Source organism: Cyphellophora europaea (assembly GCF_000365145.1).
Source record: "Cyphellophora europaea CBS 101466 unplaced genomic scaffold supercont1.6, whole genome shotgun sequence".
In the NCBI taxonomy this organism is placed as follows: Eukaryota; Fungi; Ascomycota; class Eurotiomycetes; order Chaetothyriales; family Cyphellophoraceae; genus Cyphellophora; species Cyphellophora europaea.
Genome location: NW_008481812.1, coordinates 630,998 through 649,376, shown reverse-complemented (window position 1 = coordinate 649,376; position 18,379 = coordinate 630,998). Strand labels below are relative to the sequence as shown.

General features: G+C 54.5%; 6 protein-coding genes across 6 annotated transcripts; 2 read left to right on the top strand and 4 right to left on the bottom strand.

Annotated features, from left to right (window-relative positions):
• Nucleotides 1-595: 595 nt before the first annotated feature.
• Nucleotides 596-3,745, bottom strand: HMPREF1541_06449 (uncharacterized protein; the record flags this gene model as incomplete). Its single annotated transcript, XM_008720781.1, has 1 exon — nt 596-3,745. The coding sequence occupies one exon, from the start codon at nt 3,743-3,745 to the stop codon at nt 596-598; it is 3,150 nt and encodes a 1,049-aa protein (XP_008719003.1).
• A 1,039-nt stretch (nt 3,746-4,784) lies between these two features.
• Nucleotides 4,785-6,011, top strand: HMPREF1541_06448 (fumarate hydratase, class II; the record flags this gene model as incomplete). The annotated part of the gene is made up of 2 exons (XM_008720780.1): nt 4,785-5,884; nt 5,936-6,011. 2 exons carry the CDS (start codon nt 4,785-4,787, stop codon nt 6,009-6,011), a joined length of 1,176 nt encoding a protein of 391 aa, XP_008719002.1.
• Nucleotides 6,012-7,203: 1,192 nt separating this feature from the next.
• Nucleotides 7,204-8,268, bottom strand: HMPREF1541_06447 (uncharacterized protein; the record flags this gene model as incomplete). The annotated part of the gene is made up of 1 exon (XM_008720779.1): nt 7,204-8,268. The coding sequence occupies one exon, from the start codon at nt 8,266-8,268 to the stop codon at nt 7,204-7,206; it is 1,065 nt and encodes a 354-aa protein (XP_008719001.1).
• Nucleotides 8,269-9,106: 838 nt separating this feature from the next.
• On the bottom strand, nt 9,107-11,332 carry HMPREF1541_06446 (uncharacterized protein; the record flags this gene model as incomplete). Its single annotated transcript, XM_008720778.1, has 1 exon — nt 9,107-11,332. The coding sequence occupies one exon, from the start codon at nt 11,330-11,332 to the stop codon at nt 9,107-9,109; it is 2,226 nt and encodes a 741-aa protein (XP_008719000.1).
• A 574-nt stretch (nt 11,333-11,906) lies between these two features.
• On the top strand, nt 11,907-15,848 carry HMPREF1541_06445 (uncharacterized protein; the record flags this gene model as incomplete). The annotated part of the gene is made up of 1 exon (XM_008720777.1): nt 11,907-15,848. One exon carries the CDS (start codon nt 11,907-11,909, stop codon nt 15,846-15,848), a length of 3,942 nt encoding a protein of 1,313 aa, XP_008718999.1.
• Nucleotides 15,849-16,533: 685 nt separating this feature from the next.
• On the bottom strand, nt 16,534-16,955 carry HMPREF1541_06444 (30S ribosomal protein S13; the record flags this gene model as incomplete). The annotated part of the gene is made up of 2 exons (XM_008720776.1): nt 16,534-16,890; nt 16,953-16,955. The coding sequence occupies 2 exons, from the start codon at nt 16,953-16,955 to the stop codon at nt 16,534-16,536; spliced, it is 360 nt and encodes a 119-aa protein (XP_008718998.1).
• Between the last annotated feature and the right edge of the window lie 1,424 nt (nt 16,956-18,379).

Genomic DNA, 18,379 nt, shown 5'->3' with positions numbered 1-18,379 from the left:
AGTCAGGAGCCATCGAGTCGTCTGGAAGGGCTGCAGCAGGTAGAATTAGGTGAGGTGGTCTGGTGTGAGGGGGACAGCAGCGACCGTCAGTCTGTCGCGTTTCGACACATGCAGCGAGGATGTGGTGCGAGCACTGCCGTGTTGATTGAGCGTGGACTGACCTGACGGTTTTGGCGGTCTGGTCTCGCGCGTCATATGATGGCTTGGCGAGTGCAAAAGGTGAAAGGGAAGGGAAATATTTCGAGAGGAGTTGCTTGTTGGACGTCATCTAGTACACAAGCGAGAATGATATAACAGCAGTGTGTTCGAACAGTCGCTTAGTACCAATGGTGAGGATTTCGCTTTTGTTCAGTAATGAGTAGGGCACGCAACGTCTGCTGTGTCATCATACAGATTGAGCAGCCTGCGTGCTCCCTCCTCCAGCTAGATATCGAAGACGCATCAAATCCCTGAGCACCGCATCTGCTTCTTGTTGGACTTGGATTTGAAGCGCTGGACGTGTTCCCTGACCTGTTGCCACGCAATCTTATACATTACATGAATGTTCATATCTCATAGCGTCGTAAAATCGTCATATCTATGATATACCCCAGTTTCATTTCCGCTTCCGCTCACTCCACGGCACGAACACGCCTCTAACACCCAGACTCTTCTTCGGATACCCAGAGGCACCTGGGACGACGCCGACCACCGGCCTCCCCTTCCCCGCCAGCGATACCGACTTCCTCACATCCTCGCACCCATCGACCTGCCCGCCACCAATGCCTTTCTGCCGCTTCGTTGGCTCGTTCTCCTTCCCTGTCCACTCAAATAAATCCGAGTCGTCTCCAAGGTCGACTTCCTGACCCAACGTCCCAGCATCGACCTCTTCCGGGGCCGGACTCGAGGACAGGAACACGTACTTTCTGCGTTCGCGGTTCGGACTCACTTGCTCTAGCGGCAGTGGTCGGGGCCGCTTGATGCCTGCCGCCGCTGCTACACCAGGACCGCTCGATATAACGCGGCCTGGTGCGGAAGCACGACCAAAGCCTGCACCCGGGACGCCACCGAAATGATGCACAGGAAGCTGAGGGGCAATGTCGGAGTGGCTTCTGGTGGGTGCGGCTCGAGCCGGCGCCGGAGGAGGTTGCGGTTGTGCTTGTGGCTCGACGCGCTGTTGTGTATGGGAGGGTGCGGATATGGACGGACGATTCGTCCAGGCTTTGCGGGCGGCTTCGGCAGTAGGCGGAGGTGTTGCTCGTGACTGAGCTTGGAAGAACCGTGTTATGCCACCCTTTGCAATGCCCTGCGCAGAGCTCTGGGAGCCGAGCTGGGCTTTGGCGGATTGGCTGTCGGAGGTCTTTGCGTTGGCGTTCACACCACCAACAGTGCGCATCTGCTGCCCGGCGGTGGTAAATCCCATGCCCATGCTGGTGTTGGCCGTGGAGAAGCTGTTGGCATTGCTCATACTCGTCTGATACCCCATCGGCGACGCGCGCTGAAAGCCGCTATTAGCATGTACCTTCCCACCCTTGGCGAGCTGCTCGGCTTCATGCAATGACAGCCCTTTCCCAGGAAACGATACGTTACCGAGCATAACATTCTGCTCCGGACCCAATGCTGGTCGCCCATCGAGTGGCCACAGGTCATCTTCTGGGCTCTGCTTGTCGGTCAACGAAGCCACACCCCGTGCAATTGCTTCTTGACTTGGCATCTCGCGCCTCAGAGTAGTGGCAATGTCTGCAATGACTCCATCGCTGAACCTTGGTGCTTTCTCGGCTGTTCTGTGGTGCAGGTCCTGAGGCAGGAATTGCGTCAGGTCAAGACTTTGTTGATCGCGCGTGTTGTAAAGGGGGAACGACATGTTCAAGAGGGCCTGCGCACGCGTTATGGCCACATACAGCAGTCGACGCTCCTCGTCAAGCTCTTCTGCGCGCGAATGCGGAATGCTGCCTTCATAGACAGCTGGAATGAACACAACCGGCCACTCTAAACCCTTGGCGCTGTGAATAGTAGAGATTGTGACCCGAGGCTTGTCATCTGCATCGTTTTCTTTCTCGGTGGATAGCACAATGTTGGTGAGAAACTGGTCAAGCGCTTCCTGTCTTTGGTCAACTTCCTGCTGGATTGCGCCATCAATAACGGGAAGGCTTTCCGCATTGTCAGGCAAAGAAGCCACATGGTTCGCGTGAGCGATCAGCTCCTGAATGTTCTCAAGACGGTCCTCGTAGTCGTCCTTGTATTTTTGCTGAAGGTATGCAGGTAGATGGAGGCAGTCCACGAGATACGAAATGAGCTGGCTGGGAATTGTGGCGGGAGACATGCCGTACATTTTCTCGCGGCCTCGTTTGATAATATTGATCAGCTTACCGAGATCCTGTTGTGAAGGTTTTGACAAGTTCTTCTCGGGTTTAAGATCGCCACGAATGACTTTCTGAACAACCTCCCAGACTGACAAACCGTGCTCTTCCCCAAGTGCAGCTAGGGAGGAGACTGCAGTCTCACCAATCTTGCGCGAGGGCACGTTGATGATGGCTAGAAAAGCAGAATTGTTTTCTGGATGAGCGATAGTGCGCAGGTAATCCACCACAAGTCGTATTTCAGCTCGGTCGAAGAACCGCATTCCTCCAACCATACGGTAAGGTATGCCAGCGGCAGTAAAAGCCTTCTCGATCAGCAGAGAGAGATAGCCGGAGCGAATAAGCACAGCAATATCTGAATGGTCGATAAGTGCTCCGGTCATGCACATGGTTCGTTTGACTTCGCTTGCGATCCAAAGACCCTCCTCGTGGGGATTTGGCAGTTTTCGAAGCACCGGAGTCGTACCATAGCAGTGAGTAGACTTGAGCTTCTTATTTGGTCGATCTTTGTCTTGTTCGATCACATCCTGAGCCAGATAGAGCACTGCTGCAGCGGATCGGTAATTCTCCTCAAGATTGATGACGGCGGTATCCGGGAACACAACCCTCATCTTCTTGAGGTTTGCAATCTCTGCTGCACGAAAGCCGAATATACTCTGATCAGGATCACCAACGATTGTGACATTGCGCCTCGAGGAAGCAAACAATTTCATCAACTCGAACTGTACGACATTGGTGTCCTGAAACTCGTCGATTAAAAGCGCCTCCACATTAGCCACGCAGAGTGGGAATGCTCGCAGAAGGTCAACACAGCGTAGCAAAAGATCGTCATAGTCCAGTAGATTATTTCGTTGTAGCTCAGCTTCATACTCTTCGTACACTTTTATGACCTCTTGCTGATTCTCATTGGTGTGCTTTGCTTTGGCTTGTTCCTGCCGGAGAACTTCGACGCTCCGAAATCGTGCCTTGTTCCAGCTGATTTTGTTGCGAGCAGTGTTGGGTTCGATCTTCATTCCTCCCTTCTTGATGATCTTTCTCACCATGGTTTTGCTATCCGAGCTGTCCGCGATGCCGAAGCTCTTGGGAATGCCTATCTGGTTGCCGTACGCTGCGAGGTATCGTCTGCAGATCGAGTGGAAGGTACCCAGGATGAGCTTTGATTCGAGCTGCTCTCCAATAAGACCGCGGAGCCTCTCCCGCATCTCGCGGCTGGCCTTGATCGTGAACGTACAGCAGATGACATTGCGAGGGTCGTATGAGCGGTGGGCGAGTAGATGCGCGACACGCGAGGTCAATGTCTTCGTCTTGCCCGAGCCCGGAGGTGCTAGGACTTGCAGAACGGCCGCCTCCGAGGTAACGGCGGCTCTTTGAGCCTCATTCAGTCCGGCCAGCAACGAAACCTCCATGGCGTTGCCAGAGGTGTTGCGCGAGCAAATCGTCAAGGAGAGACGCGTCGGGCATCGTCACGAATCTGATGCGCGCGCACGTGACCGCCAAGACTACGATGATCGCTCAAGAGGCAAACGAGAGTACGGAGCGCCAACTTGCACGCTCCTTGCCAGCACCTCCTGCCCATACATGATTCAAATTCGGCTTCGAGATCCATGGCCATTTGAAGGCTCATTCAAGACAGCATAGAGGCAAAGTTGCCAGTGACGACCCAGACGTACATGATAGAGTTGTGCTCTGCCAACCTAGCATACATATGTATAGCATGATTGAGCATTCATACGTATAAACACCCCACAAATTTCGTGTCACCTCTTTTCCACTATTATCCCCTAAGGAGGTATAGACGTTCCCTAAACACTCAGTCACCTATCAGGTACTATAGAGAAATCTGCGCTAGTCTCGATTGGTATTTTCACTGCCTGAGAATTATGACGTCCACCGTTCTGACACGACTCCGACACTCGGCTGGTCCTCCCCGAGGTCCAAGTCTAGTATGCTGTTGGAGATGGCTGGGGTGAGTTATTGACATAAGCACCCGGTGGCATGCCTTTTGCATGCTCAGGGTGTTTCGGGATCCTGTCTACGAACACTGCTACAGAGAGTCAAGTCTTTCTTCACAACTATATTCATTGTAGTGATCAAACTCAGACAAGAGTGTCAAGATGGCCACTCACGGCGAGGTATGAACAGCTTGTACCAAGGAAGCGGAGTATCTCACACTAATCTGACTTGCGGACAGACACGCATAGAAACAGACGCGATGGGTTCGATGGAGGTAGGCATACAGCTCATTTCTAGCACCCTTCGACAGCGAAAGCTCACTCCACCATCAAGGTTCCAGCGGACAAGTACTGGGGCGCCCAAACACAGCGGTCAGCGCCCTCCACATAGCCTTCCTTCCCAGCCCTCTCCTGCCTCGCTCCAACGCAACCTAACCCGGCCCATACCCGCAGCTCCCTCCAGAACTTCGCCATCAACCAACCCACAGACCGCATGCCCCCCTCCGTGATCCGCGCCTTCGGGCACCTCAAAGGCGCCGCCGCGGCCGTCAACGCCGCCAACGGCGTCCTGGCCCCGCACCTCGCGACCGCGATCCAAACCGCCGCGGACGAAGTCGCCTCCCTCCAGCTGCTGGAGCACTTCCCGCTCGTGATCTGGCAGACGGGCTCGGGCACGCAGACCAACATGAACGCCAACGAGGTCATCTCCAACCGGGCCAACGAGATCTTGGGCGTCAAGGAGAGAGGGGCCAAGAAGCCGGTGCATCCGAACGATCATGTGAATCGGAGTGGGAGCTCGAATGATGGGATGGCGACGGCAATGCATATCGCGGCGGTGCTGGAGTTTGAGGAGCTGTTACTACCCGCTTTGGAGAGCTTGGAGGGGTGCATGAGGAGGAAGAGTGGGGAGTTTGAGGGGATTGTGAAGGTGGGGAGGACGCATTTGCAGGATGCGGTGCCGTTGAGTCTGGGGCAGGAGTTTTCCGGGTTTGCGGCGCAGTTGGAGCTGGGGAGGGAGAGAGTGGTGCATGCGCTGGAGGGGCTGAGGTATCTGGCTATGGGGGGCACGGCCGTGGGAACCGGCTTGAACGTGTTCAAGGGGTTTGATGAGCAGTTCTGCGAGGAGGTGGGCAGGCGCACGGGGAAGAAGTTCTATGTCGCAAGGAATAAGTTTGAGGCCATCAGTGCGAATGACGCGGTGGTGCATGCGTCAGGCGCGTTAAACACGCTGGCGTGTTCGCTATTCAAGATTGCTCAAGATATCAGACTCGAAGGGAGTGGCCCGAGATGTGGGCTGGGGGAGTTGTTGCTGCCGGAAAATGAGCCAGGGAGCTCGTACATGCCTGGCAAGGTGAACCCGACGCAGTGTGAAGCGCTGACGATGATCTGTGCAAAGGTCGTGGCTAACCATACGGGCATCACAGTGGGGGGATTGAGTGGTCAGTTCCAGCTAAACGCTTTCAAACCGCTGTTGATATCGAGCTTGCTGCATTCGGTGAGGTTGCTCGCGGACGGCATGGGGAGCTTTGAGAAGAACTGCTTGCAGGGTTTGAGGGCGGACGAGAAGAGGATTAGACAGCTGATGGACAACAAGTGAGTCTGAGCCTTGTGTCAATGAGCCTGGTACTGACTTCCGTGCTTTAGTCTGATGCTGGTGACATGTTTGAGCGGTACTTTGGGCTACGATCTTAGTGGGAAGATTGCGAAGCATGCTCGGTGAGTCCTTCCTATGGAAGATCCAGTAATGGACTGGGCGGAAGGGAAGTTGGTGTATTAGGCTGCACCACAGGCTTGAGGTTCCCGCAGCGTTGATTGAGTGACATATGATATCGTTCTCTGTGAAACCTGCTAACTGATGGTTCAGTGAGTGTACCTGAGCCCAAACCTCTCCGTTTGGAAGATGTCGGAGTTGAGCACTTCGATATGCTATCTTGCGGTCCATCCTATGCTACGGGTTGCAGAGAAGACAAACGTGCGCTCACTAGGCGGCCGACAAGATTGACAGGAGGGCTCCTCGGACTCACAGGAAAGCCTTCTGGGTGTGGTCCGGTATGAGTTCGGGCAGCCCGCTCGTAGATTTTAGAGACCCCTCTGCAGACTCTTTCCTCGCCATCTCCCCATCTTCACGAGCCACAAGCTAATGTCTCATACAGACAAAAATGACTTGACGCTGAAGCAGAGTGCGATCGAACTGAACGCTCTCGACGAAGATGAGTTTGACCGCCTTGTACGGCCGGAGCTCATGATCGAACCCGCGGATAAGTCGACCATGCAAATGCAGACATCCTAGTTGCAGCAGACGGTACCTCTGCTGCGGCGGTGCCCAGTCTCTTCCACCGCCAATGAATAGTCATCCTGAGGCAGTGATGGGAGAGATGGCTGGCCTAAGTCACGAATTATGAGTAGAGCTTACGAGCATCGAGGGGCGTAAAATGCCCACCAGGGTTCAAAGTATGTATAAAGTCACTGCCACAGTTGGTGGGAGCATGGATGTACGCCAACGCGTCTCTGCACACAGTCGATGAGTAGTAAGGATGTCGAATGAGACATACAGCAAGGAGCAGGTAGAGGTAGTATTAGTCTTGATAGCATCAGTCACAAGACAAAAAGCAGTACATGCGCTTTCGTCTGCATAGGGGCCTGCTTCACGCAGCTGGCGCCCTCCCATATCTATGGCATCCTCGTAAATATTATAAGCGCTTTCGTCAGCATGGGCGGCATCGCTGTGAAAGCCTGCCCAAACAATTTCCCAGCCACAAGATGAGATAAAGTGTGCTTTCGTAGGGAAGAGCGATGAATATGTTATCGCTGATACGGCGATGAAATCCCCTTTAACACACATTGATACAACCCCGGGCGTTGTGTTTCTGCTTGTTCAACAAGCTCATCACCGGTCGCTATCCCATGCAGGCTCACTTGGGGGACAAGACGTGCTCCGCCAGCCCCATGCGTTCGATCTCCGGCCCATAGGTCTCACGGTACTTCTGCAGCGTGTCGAGATCGATGCGAGCACCGCCGCAAACCACAATGACAACCTTACTCTCCGGCCCGAAGTTCTTGACCAACTGCTTGAGCCTCTCGGGCTCGTAGGCCAGCGCCACGCTGACACCGCATGAAGGCTCGACGAGGATCCGCTCCGAGTCTGCAAAGCGCCAGCAACCCATGCAGGCCTCGGCGTCACTAAGCACCACGCTCTCTACATGTTCCTGCGTCGCCAGCTCATAGGCCCGTGGCGCGACCCTCACCGCCCCCAAGCTCGTCGCCAGGCTCGTGATGCCCGGCAGGGTACTCAGCTGGCCCTGCTGCAGCGAGTAATTCAGACTTTCTGCACCCTTCGTCTCAACCGCAATGACCTGCGTCCCCGATTCCTTGCCCCAACCAACTTTCTCCAACCCTTGCATGACACCGATGAACAGTCCGCCTCCACCAACGGACAGCACGACCGCATCTGGCCGCTCACCCTCGGGAAACTGCTGGCGTAGCTCCTCCACCAGCGTCTCATGGCCCTCCCAAACACGCGGGTGGTCGAAAGGTGGAAGATAAACAGCCTGGACCCCCTGCTGACGGGCCTCCTCCATGACAACTTCACGCATATGCGCATCGGCGAACTGCCAGCTCTTCCCTTGGCTGATGACGTCGCTGGCGCCCGCGGCGCGCAGCTTCGTGACCATTGCTGCCTCGGTCGTGACAGGCATCACGACCGTGCAGGGGTAGCCCAGGGACTTGGCCGCACTGACGGCGGCGAGGCCCGCGTTGCCGCCCGAGGAGCAGAAGAAGTGCAGGGGTTGGGAGGCGGGAGCGTCGCGGATGGCGGACAGGATCATGTTGCCCATGCCGCGGGACTTGAAGGAGGTGCCGGGCTGCAGGTTTTCGAGCTTGAGGAAGATGCGGCAGCCGGCGGTTTGGGAGAGGATGGGGGATTCGACGAGAGGGGTGGTGCGCCAGGGGAGGGGAGGGGGAGGGTCGTAAGAACCCATGGCTGCTGTTGGAAAAGAGCTTTCAAAGTTGAATGATCAGAGCGAGGCGGAAATTGCTGTGTGATGTTGTCAAATATTTGAGCGGTGGCGGGGGTGATGTTGATGTAGTTGAGGACGATGGTAGCTCGGCGACCGGACCTTTGATGGTCTAAAAGTTGCTTGTCGAAAGCCCTCGCTCCCAGTCGCAATATCCAAACGATGGGCTGAGCCGAGCAGCCGCGGGATCAGTGGCGTCTTTAACAGGCTATGTCCAGTCACTTGCAGAAAGCCAACGTGGTATTCTGTGGCGGCTTACCCTATAACTTGGCGCCCTTTACCCTACAACTTATCTTATAGAAATAGAAGCAAACGTCAGTGCCAGTCAAAAATGGAGTAGCAGCTATTTCTAGGCAGCCGAGAGAATTTTCCAGAAGTCAAGGACCCTGCTGACCTGCTGCTTGGGGGTGGTGGTCATGCAAGGTACGGCTGGTGCGCTCCAATCGCGGTCCGGCCGAGAATTCGATACGGGGGTTGCGGCTGGCACGGGGGAGGCAGGATGTGCTGTCCGCAGTACCACTTGGAATTGTAGTCTCGATTTGAATTTGAGCACGCCCTATTGCAATTCGAAGGCATGTGGTTCACCGACCAGATCTCTGAGAGGGAGGGATGAGAGCAGAGTGAACTCTCCGTCGTCACCAGTGGGGATCATGACCTGCTTCATGGCAATGTCATCTGCTTTGCTTAGGCTTGATCGGCTGCAGCGGCTTAGGATTCACGGTGGCAATAGGCCCTTGCGCACCAACGACATGTCTTATGCCACTATTTACATTCAAAAGTATCTGATGTATTGCCCTTCTATTCATGAATCGCAATACCCAGGATCATGCACGCTGCCACCAGCCCATTGCTGAACAGTCAAGACCGTAGTGTACACGCAACCAATAATGCCGAATACACAGACCGCATAGTCCAACCCTCGTTGCACTCTAGTCTGCGCCACCGCTTTCAAATGCAACATGGGAGGGTAGATGTACACCAGGGGAACACATGCAAAACTGCCAACCAATGACACAAATTTATCCAGATCGCCTGCGCCACCCCATGCGACGAGTGCGCAAAGAATCACAAGTAGGAAACGGAACACGTTCTTCTTCCACTTGATGTATGGATTGTACTTCCCAGAGCGAGTGAAAAGCTCGTTCTCCATAATGCGAATAGCCGGGAATAGCTGAAGTGGTGTTGAAAGGAGGATGGCCAGAGAGTAGAGAAACTGCACTCCGTTGACCATCTTGTCGTCTTGCGGGAGATTCAAGAGGACCACCGTACGGGTCTTGGAACCGTAAGCTGCGTATGAGATCGCGCCAGCTGATGTAAAGAGAACCGTGATGATGATCATGACCACAAATAGGACAAATGGAAACTTTTGCGGGTGCCGCATCGATTCCTGAATAGGAATGATGAGGCCCACGCCTTCAAAGGTGAAGATGGCGGTGCCGATGAGTAGGGTCCAAGACGAGGGGTTGAACAACTGAATATCCAACTTGTATCCGGGTGATGCAATGGTGTAGATGTCGTAGTAGTAGAGGTAGATCAGGCCCAAGAGAATAAAGGCATCAGCGATCAGGGCCGTGAAACCAAGCTTCGAGATATCTCGGATCAATGACAGTGGAAGAAAGATGACAATCTGCATCAAGATCAGGAACTTGATGTCGATGAATGTTCGGCAATTCGACACAGCCTCCACGAATGCTTGGAGATTTTCTGCGGTGAAGACCGTGTAAGCTGATACGAAGCCAAGTTGGCTGAGTACGATTGAAGACAGAATGGCCGCTCTCATCCACTTGCCATAGAGAATGCCGCCCATGTCACCAAACGAAGCTTCAACCTTCAGCCGGGTGTCGACCAGGAGGATGAAACAGAAGTAGCTGAGTGCCGCAATGCCGAGTAGGATGAGGGACGAGAAGAGCATGCCACCACTGAGAAATGCTCGGGGTAGGAACAAGACTCCTGTGCCGACGAACGACTTGAGTAACAGCAATGCTGCGTTCAGTGGGCTCCCTGTTCCGCCTTGCGTTCTCTGCTTGTGCTTTCTCTTGCGAAGCCCAGGTGTTCCGAGCAAGGCACTGCCCTCCCCGGGCTCATCATCTCCCGCGTATTCGTCGTATGCATCGGAAGAGAAGTACTCATCAGGTTCCAGAACTTCGTCATCTTCTTCAAGCTCCTCGCCAGCAAAATGACCGTAGAGTGTCAAAAACTCGATGAAGTTGTTTGTGAAGAGCCGCTGCGGCGGCTTCGTCGCTTTGCCTGCTGGCACTGAAGAATCCGAAGGACCAACGTGCTGCCGGTTGGCCGGAGCTGGACTGTCTGCTGTCCTCCGTAGGAAATCACGACGAAAGCCTCCAGGTACCAGGATGTTGTGGATATTCTCCGAATCATCTTCTGCTTCCGGTCTTGTCAACGCAAAGCTTTTGCTTCTCTGAGGCTGACCTCGAACACTGTTCTGTGCTTCCTGGGCCCATTTGTAAACGTTCCTGGTCATGTCACCTCCCTGCAGCTGGAGGCTTGAAAACTCATCGGAATCGAGGCCTAGACCGGCGCCTTGTGAGAGCACGCCAGGTGAGCCACTTTGGCGGCCTCGTGTCTCATCCGGCATTACGAGATGCCTCTTAATTACCTCTGGATCCGCAGCTGGCGGTGCTGGGCTTCCAGCCACTTCTCGAGTACTGAATGAGCCATAGTTGCTTCTTGGTATTCTTTCTCCTGCTCCGATGGAACCCTGGTGGATGCGAGGAGGTGTCCCGGCGACAGCAGGAGCACCACGACCGGCACTGGTAGCAAGGGCACTCGAAAGGGCGGAGGGGCCCGGCCGAGGCAAGGAAGACTGACTCTCGAGTGCAGGTAACTTGGAATCCGAATTACTCGGCGGATGGTGTGACGAGTTGGGAACCTGTTGCGGGCTCGTACCCAAGCGGCTCGAGGGAACGGGAGAGGATAGCCTGGCTATAGAGGCTTGTCGGTTAGCCGGCGAGCCTGCAGCTGGCGAAGCAGATCGCCCGGCACGGCTTATGTCTCTCGGAGTGGACATTGTAACCTGTTCGGCATCAAGTCCGGGAGCGCGGATCCTCTTTTGTGAGCTCGTAGCTCAGAAGGGCGGGTCAGAGGGACAGCGTCGAGTGAGTATCTTATCTTGGTCACCAGATCAACAATGGGCCAGGTCTTAGAGAATATTGGCACAAATGCAGAGGCACATGCCGTTTCCGCCAACTGCAGTTTCTTTATCAAGTGAGCAGCCAATCCGGGCGAAGCCCCCACGCCTAGTCGCCAAGCGCAGTCTACTCCGCTTGGAGCATCATTCCTGTCTCGCCTCTCCTGCTCTACTACTCCAGCTTTGCTGCCAACACACCTGATATCTTACGATATCTTGCAACGACAACTGACCTCCTTGGCTGGTTAGCAGCTCTCACAGAAGAAACAGCGATTGCTCTAAGAATCTTTACGTTATATCCTACTCGCTGGCGGGACTTTGGCTCATTACACATCCTGGACTTCGCTCGGCTATCTTTCCCAAGGAACGAACGGATTCGCTTGGGTCCCGGTGACGACAGAATGATGCAACCCAACGAAGGTATTGAGCAGGTTCGGATATTGTCTTTGTGAACATGTCGACGACACCCGATGGCAACTGGCCGGCCGCAACCCGCGGGCATCGCCCCGCCCGCAGAGGGCGACCGACATTCTTGACACGTACCGCCACCGATGAGGCAGCTCAGCTTCTGCGCCGAAGCTCGGACCCATCTTTGCCAGTATATGCTGATCAACCACAAGTTCGAAACACGCAGGAAGCAGAGATCCTCAGTGGCCAGCAGACGCCGCCTGCAGACTTAAGCATCTCGAGGCAAGGGTTTGCCAAGCAGGTGGTCAATTTACTTACTGATGGGTCTGGCGACCACAGTCGACCACCAACCGCACTGGCCGAAACAAGTGAGGATGGCAGAACACACACTGTCCCTCTCAACCAAGACTTCTTGATTCATGGAGGAAGCGAAACTGACGAACAAAAGACCAAGTCGGAGGTCCCGCCGCCGCCTGTTCGAAGTCCACAGAAGCTAGACACATTTTCTGGCGTATTTGTACCTGTCAGCTTGAATGTGCTTAGCATTCTCATGTTCATCCGTTTCGGCTTCGTACTTGGTCAAAGTGGCTTGGTCGGTATATTAGGCATGCTGGTGGCAGCATACGTGATCAACCTCGTTACAACAATGTCCATCTCAGCGGTAGCTTCAAATGGAGTGGTGCGAGGGGGTGGTGCGTATTATTTGATCTCGAGGTCTCTTGGTCCAGAGTTCGGGGGTGCAATTGGAATCATATCATACATGGGCTACGTTTTCAACACTGGCCTGAACGCAGCCGGCCTGGTTGATTGTCTGATGTACAATTTTGGATCCAAGTCTGGAAATTGGGCGAATACACTACCTGAAGGCGGCTGGTGGCAGTACCTGTGGAGCAGCATCGTGGTTGTGGTGTGTGTGCTTATATGCTTAGCAGGCAGTTCCTTGTTCGCCCGCGTCAGCAACGGTCTACTTCTAGTCCTTCTTGTTGCCACTTTCAGCATACCCTTGTCGGCTCTTGTGCGGACCCCTTTCGAGGACACCAAGCAGTACGTCAACTTCACAGGCCTCAGTGTGGAAACGTTGCGCGACAACCTATTGCCACACTTCACGAAGGGCGCTGCAGGCAGCCGAATCAAGGGTCATGAAAATTTCCAGGATCTCTTTGGCATCCTGTTCCCAGCAACCTGTGGTATTCTGGCCGGTGCCAGCATGTCTGGCGACCTCCAGAACCCAAGCAGATCGATTCCTCGAGGTACGCTCGGCGGTATGGGTCTTACGTTCTTCGCCTATAGCTTGGTTATCGTTTCTCTAGCCGCAAGCATCACCCGAGAAAGCTTCTACCGCAATGTCAACGTTGTCCAGGACACCAACATCTCTGGTATCCTTATCCTGGCTGGCGAACTCGCTTCAACGTTCTTCTCAACGTTGATGGGCATTATAGGCCCCGCAAATCAGCTACAAGCGATTGCGCGAGACCAGATAATCCCCGGCGTTTCACTATTGGGGTCAGGGACCTCTCGCTCTGACGACCCGTTGATGGCTATCTTCGTCACGCTCGTCGTAGCACAATTAGTGCTCTTACTCGACATCAACCAGATCGCGTCACTGATCACCATGGCCTACCTTATGACTTTCTTTGCATTGAACGTGGCAACGTTTCTCCTCAAGATTGGATCTGCGCCGAATTTCCGACCGTCATTTCAATACTTCAACTGGGGAACAGCAGCACTCGGGGCAGTGCTCAGTGTTGTCAGCATGTTTTTCGTGGACGGTCTTTCTGCATCTGGTTCAATATGCATTCTTCTGCTGCTGATTGCCATAATACACTATACGACACCACCAAAACCGTGGGGCTCCATCTCCGAGGTCCTGATCTACCACCAAGTTCGAAAGTATCTACTACGGTTAAAGACGGAGCATGTGAAGTTCTGGCGACCACAAATCTTACTATTCGTGAATGATCCGCGACGAGGATACAAACTTATCCAGTTTTGCAACTCGCTGAAAAAGGGTGGCCTATACATTCTGGGCCATGTCATTGTCACGCAGAATTTTGCCTCATCCGTTCCCGAGGCACGGAAACAGCAGGCCGCATGGACTAAGTACATTGATTTCTCTCACATCAAGGCTTTTGTCAATGTAGCTATATCGCCATCAATCGAGTGGGGTGCGCGAAATATCCTGCTCTCTGCAGGACTGGGCAGCATGCGTCCAAACCTTGTCATCTTCGGTGCATACAATCTACAGCAATTCCGCAGCGAGCAACCTCTTGTCGACGTACCGAGCCCGCCTCCCGAACGCAAGCACGAGGCCAAGGGTCCACGACGGCGTAGGAGCGCCGGTCAGCCACCTGGAGAGCTGCCAACCGATGTTTGTGTGATAGAAAAACGCACAGACGTGCAGAGCTATGTGATGGTGTTGGAAGACATGATTCTCAGTCTTCGAACAAATCTAGCCATCGCAGCTGGCTTCAGCGACCTAGAGTTACCAAACGCCAAGGATGGGAACACAAAGAAGTACATCGATCTTTGGCCCATTCAAATGTCGGCTGAGATTGCGGAGGAGACCCAAAATGTGAAGACAACCAATTTCGACACTTATACCCTCATACTACAGCTTGGTTGTATTCTCAACACCGTCCCATCTTGGAAAAGATCTTACAGCCTTCGAGTGGCCGTTTTCGTCGAGTATGAGTCCGATCTGGAAGAAGAGCGGATTCGAGTCGCCTCCCTGCTTGAAAATCTTCGTATCAACGCAGAGATACAAGTATTCTGTCTTGCCTCTGGCGCAATCAAATCATACGAGTATATTGTCAATGGTAATGACGCCGATTCAGAGACGGAAGGCCAAGTGGACAAAGTACTGGAAGATGAACTCTGGTGGAAAGAGCTGAACCAAGTGCGCGGTAAGGTAAAGAGTGGGGACATCTCGGCAGCAGACGCTTTGTCTCTGGCGGACGAGGTGCAGTGGGGTAGCCCTGGCCCTCGAGGTAGCCGTGATGCCTCGATTGTACGAATGGAAGGGCTCAGAAGAATCTTACTCCGACCGCGAAAGCGCTCGTCATTCGGCAACTTGTCCAATGCCGGCGTCAGTCTGAGCATGCGCACATCGCGAATAGACGACGATATGCTGAGCAGGCACGCATCGCACCCCAGCGACTCAGAGTGGTCCGATCCGGACGACGATGCAGACGACGACGAGTACGAACCATATCAGGACGAAGAGACCGAAGACGAAGTAGAAGGCACATCAACTGCCTCCACATCGCAAAAATCGCCCTCAGCAAAGTCAAAGTCGAAACATTCGTCCAAGAAGAGCAGTCGAGCCAGCTCGCGCAAGTCCGCACGCAAGCACAAGCGCGACGTCAGCGGCGACTATGCTGCCAACAACACCGAAGACACCCAACAACTCATCCAATTCGATGAAGACGTCCTCCAACCAAACAACAAGCGCCGCGGCCGGGGCGGCAAGCATTCGCGCCGCGCATCTCCTGACTCAACCTCGCCACGCACGCGCCCTCAAACCCCCGAGGCATCAGAGCAAACACCCGACGACGGCGTGGACGCAAACCCCGTCGGCCCCTCCATCCAATTCGTAGACCAACCGCACCCCAAGCGGCGGCAGGCGTCCGCCCAACAGCAACCCGCAACCGGCGGCATCTCCATCTACCAACGACTCAGCGACCCCTCTCCCTCCCGCCACACCGCCGCCTCCTCGCTAGCCAGCGGCTTCCCCGCGACGGGCGCGATTCCACTCTCCTTCAACACGCTGCCGGCGCGCGCACAGCACCTGATCCTCAACGAGCTCATGGCGCAGAACAGCGAGGACACGGCCGTGATACTGACGACTTTGCCGGCGCCCAGTGAAGGCACCTTCAAGAGCGAGGGCGACAGTCTGGGCTACGTGAGTAATCTGGAGGTGCTGTATGGGGGGCTGCCGCCGACGCTGTTGGTGCATAGCAATAGTATGACTGTTACGACGAATTTGTGAGGCTGAGGGATGATGGGCTGGGGAGGGAAGGGAGGTCGGGGGAGTGCATTGGGTAGAGCTTAGAAGCATACACGTGGGCCATACATGAAATGAGGGAGACGCGTGTGGATTGCGTCCGGCGTTCATTTTGGGCATTTTTTTGCATAGCTACATGACTCCAAAGATTGAGAGGTTCGGCATAGCCTGGAGCCGCATTTACAGCTTCATGTCCGCGTCAAGAAATCCAAATCTATCTTCGCATTTCCCCTCGAAGTATTCCGTCTATGCTTGACTTTTTGTACAGCATTTTGATACAAGCATGTTCACCAGACCCCGCGGCAACGCCTTGGGCCCACCTCTCAGGTCAGATTTGGTACACCGCGTTCCTTTCCTCGTGCAGTCTCTCACGTCGCAGGATGCCTCTCAGCGGCGAGCGTGTTCGTGATCCCATCCAATATCACCGCTTTCGCCGGCCGTGTGATGGGTATGCGGTTTCAGTCGGTGTCTGCGCTCATCTGGTGCACGTGCTCCAGGACGTAACTTCTGCCCTCCGTCGGCATGAAAGCGCGGATCTTCAGAAAATAGGTGCGAAGCCTGAACCAGAACGGGGGTCGCCCTTCAAACACGACGCCACAGCGACCGCTCAGGCTCCTTTTCTTGCTGTTCCAGAAAATCTTCCCCATTCGATTCTCAACCAGCACCCCAATCACAGCTTCCGCTCCACAGCATTCAAGCGCCAAGCGGTCTTGATCTGACTCCTCGTCCTCTGGCCCCTCACGGGCAAGTTCATCGCATGCCGCCTGCCTCTGTACGTGCCCGTGTCCCTCAAGCGTTTGATATCCTGCAGAATACTCCTCTTCAGCTCGTTCTCGATCTTCATGCCGTCCAAGTGGGCGTTCAGGTCCAGGACCTGTTGCTGCGTGAGCTCGCGCATCTTCATGTTGTCGTGCAGGTGGAAGCGCGCCATGACCTGTTGGGAGACGAGCGGGCCGATGCCGAAGAAGGACTGCAGGGCGCTGGTCACGAGGCGCCGGTCGGGGAAGTTGCGGGAGAAGAGGAAGACCTGTGTGTTGCGTTTGTCAGTAGGGTTTGTGGATGATGCGCGTATAGGGGCGGGGGACGGACCATGGTGGCGGCTTCAGGGTGAAGAAAGGGGCAAAAGAGCGATGTGAGCACGACGACTGTGGACGCTGCAGCGGGTGTAGACACAGCGGCCGTGAGCACGGGTTCCAGATGGCGTCCTCGAAGCTAAGGAATTGTATCTTGGCGCACGTGATTGCGTCGCTGCTCTGGTGGCCGCCTCGGCCGCCGTAGTGCTAGTAGCGTGCTCGCCTTTTGATTACCGGCTGGTTGCCTGAGCGCCGTCTTGCCTTGAGCCGCATTTCGCCAATTTTGTACGCAATCTATGAATCTCTTTCTTCCTGTCGCACTTGCTCCTTGCTCTATGATGTCGTCACAGGGACATCGTAAGAGTTTCCGGGTTCTCCAACGGCGAGGAGTTTGAAGGCTGGAAAATAAGTGGGTCGATGGAGACCCACCCGCACTCGCTGCCTTATCTGGGTGTGGCTGGGCCCCGGGGAACGTGGTGAGCGATCTCTCATTCTTGCGCCAGATTCTGGAGACGGCCTTTGTCGAAGTGCACTGAATGCGATGCTATAGTGAACAGTCTACGATGCAGGGTGTGACAACATAAAAGCGCCGATGGTGAATGCGCGATGCCAAGGTGAGTGATCTGGCTGTGGTACTCGTCTATGAGTGGAGAAATTCAAGACAATGGCAGCCACAGTCGCTGCTCTTCCAGAGTGATATCGATGTCCCTGCTGACGATGTGTTGTCGACCACTCCCTGTGCTCTACCTTGTGCAGTCTTGTCGTTGCCTAGGAGGCAACCTGTAAGGCATCAAGCAGGCATCAAGGCAAACGGGTGGAAGATTCACCGAATGTCTCCTAAACGTCACACGAGAATCTCATAGGCCGCCATATTCGCAAACGTGTGTCATCGTGCTTTTGTTTGCTAGTTAGAGCTAGAAATCTCTAGCTTGCTGAGCTAAGCTTATCATTGATGAGACAGCCAGAAAGTACGACCATACCGTCATTGAACTTCAAAAGCTCAAAGCGCCGTTTTCCCAGTGTCCTCCCTTAGCATTGTCCATATCTCTGCGCCTATCGATTTTGAGCATGTGAGAAGACCACTCGAGTCGTGTCAGCGCTGAGCCCTCCGCGCGCTCCATAAGCAATGCTGTAAAGATAAGATTATGCAGTGTTGTTCGGGGCAAGTTGCGTCTGACTTGATGTGCGTATGTTCCATTCCAAAAAATTCCCATTGAGATTTGAGTGTCGAATTCGAAGTAGCTAGAGACCGGTTCGTTCTGAGGTCTTCTCGAACCAGTGTAAGTCGCATCGCGGCCGTCTGCACTTACTGTGATTGTCCCGCAGGACCAGGCTGAGACTGAGACTGAGACGGCTGGGGATGTGGACCTTGGCTTTGTGGCTGAGACGCGCTGCCGGCACTCTGAGGACCCTGTAGTTGCTGCTGCACGGGAGTTTGATGTG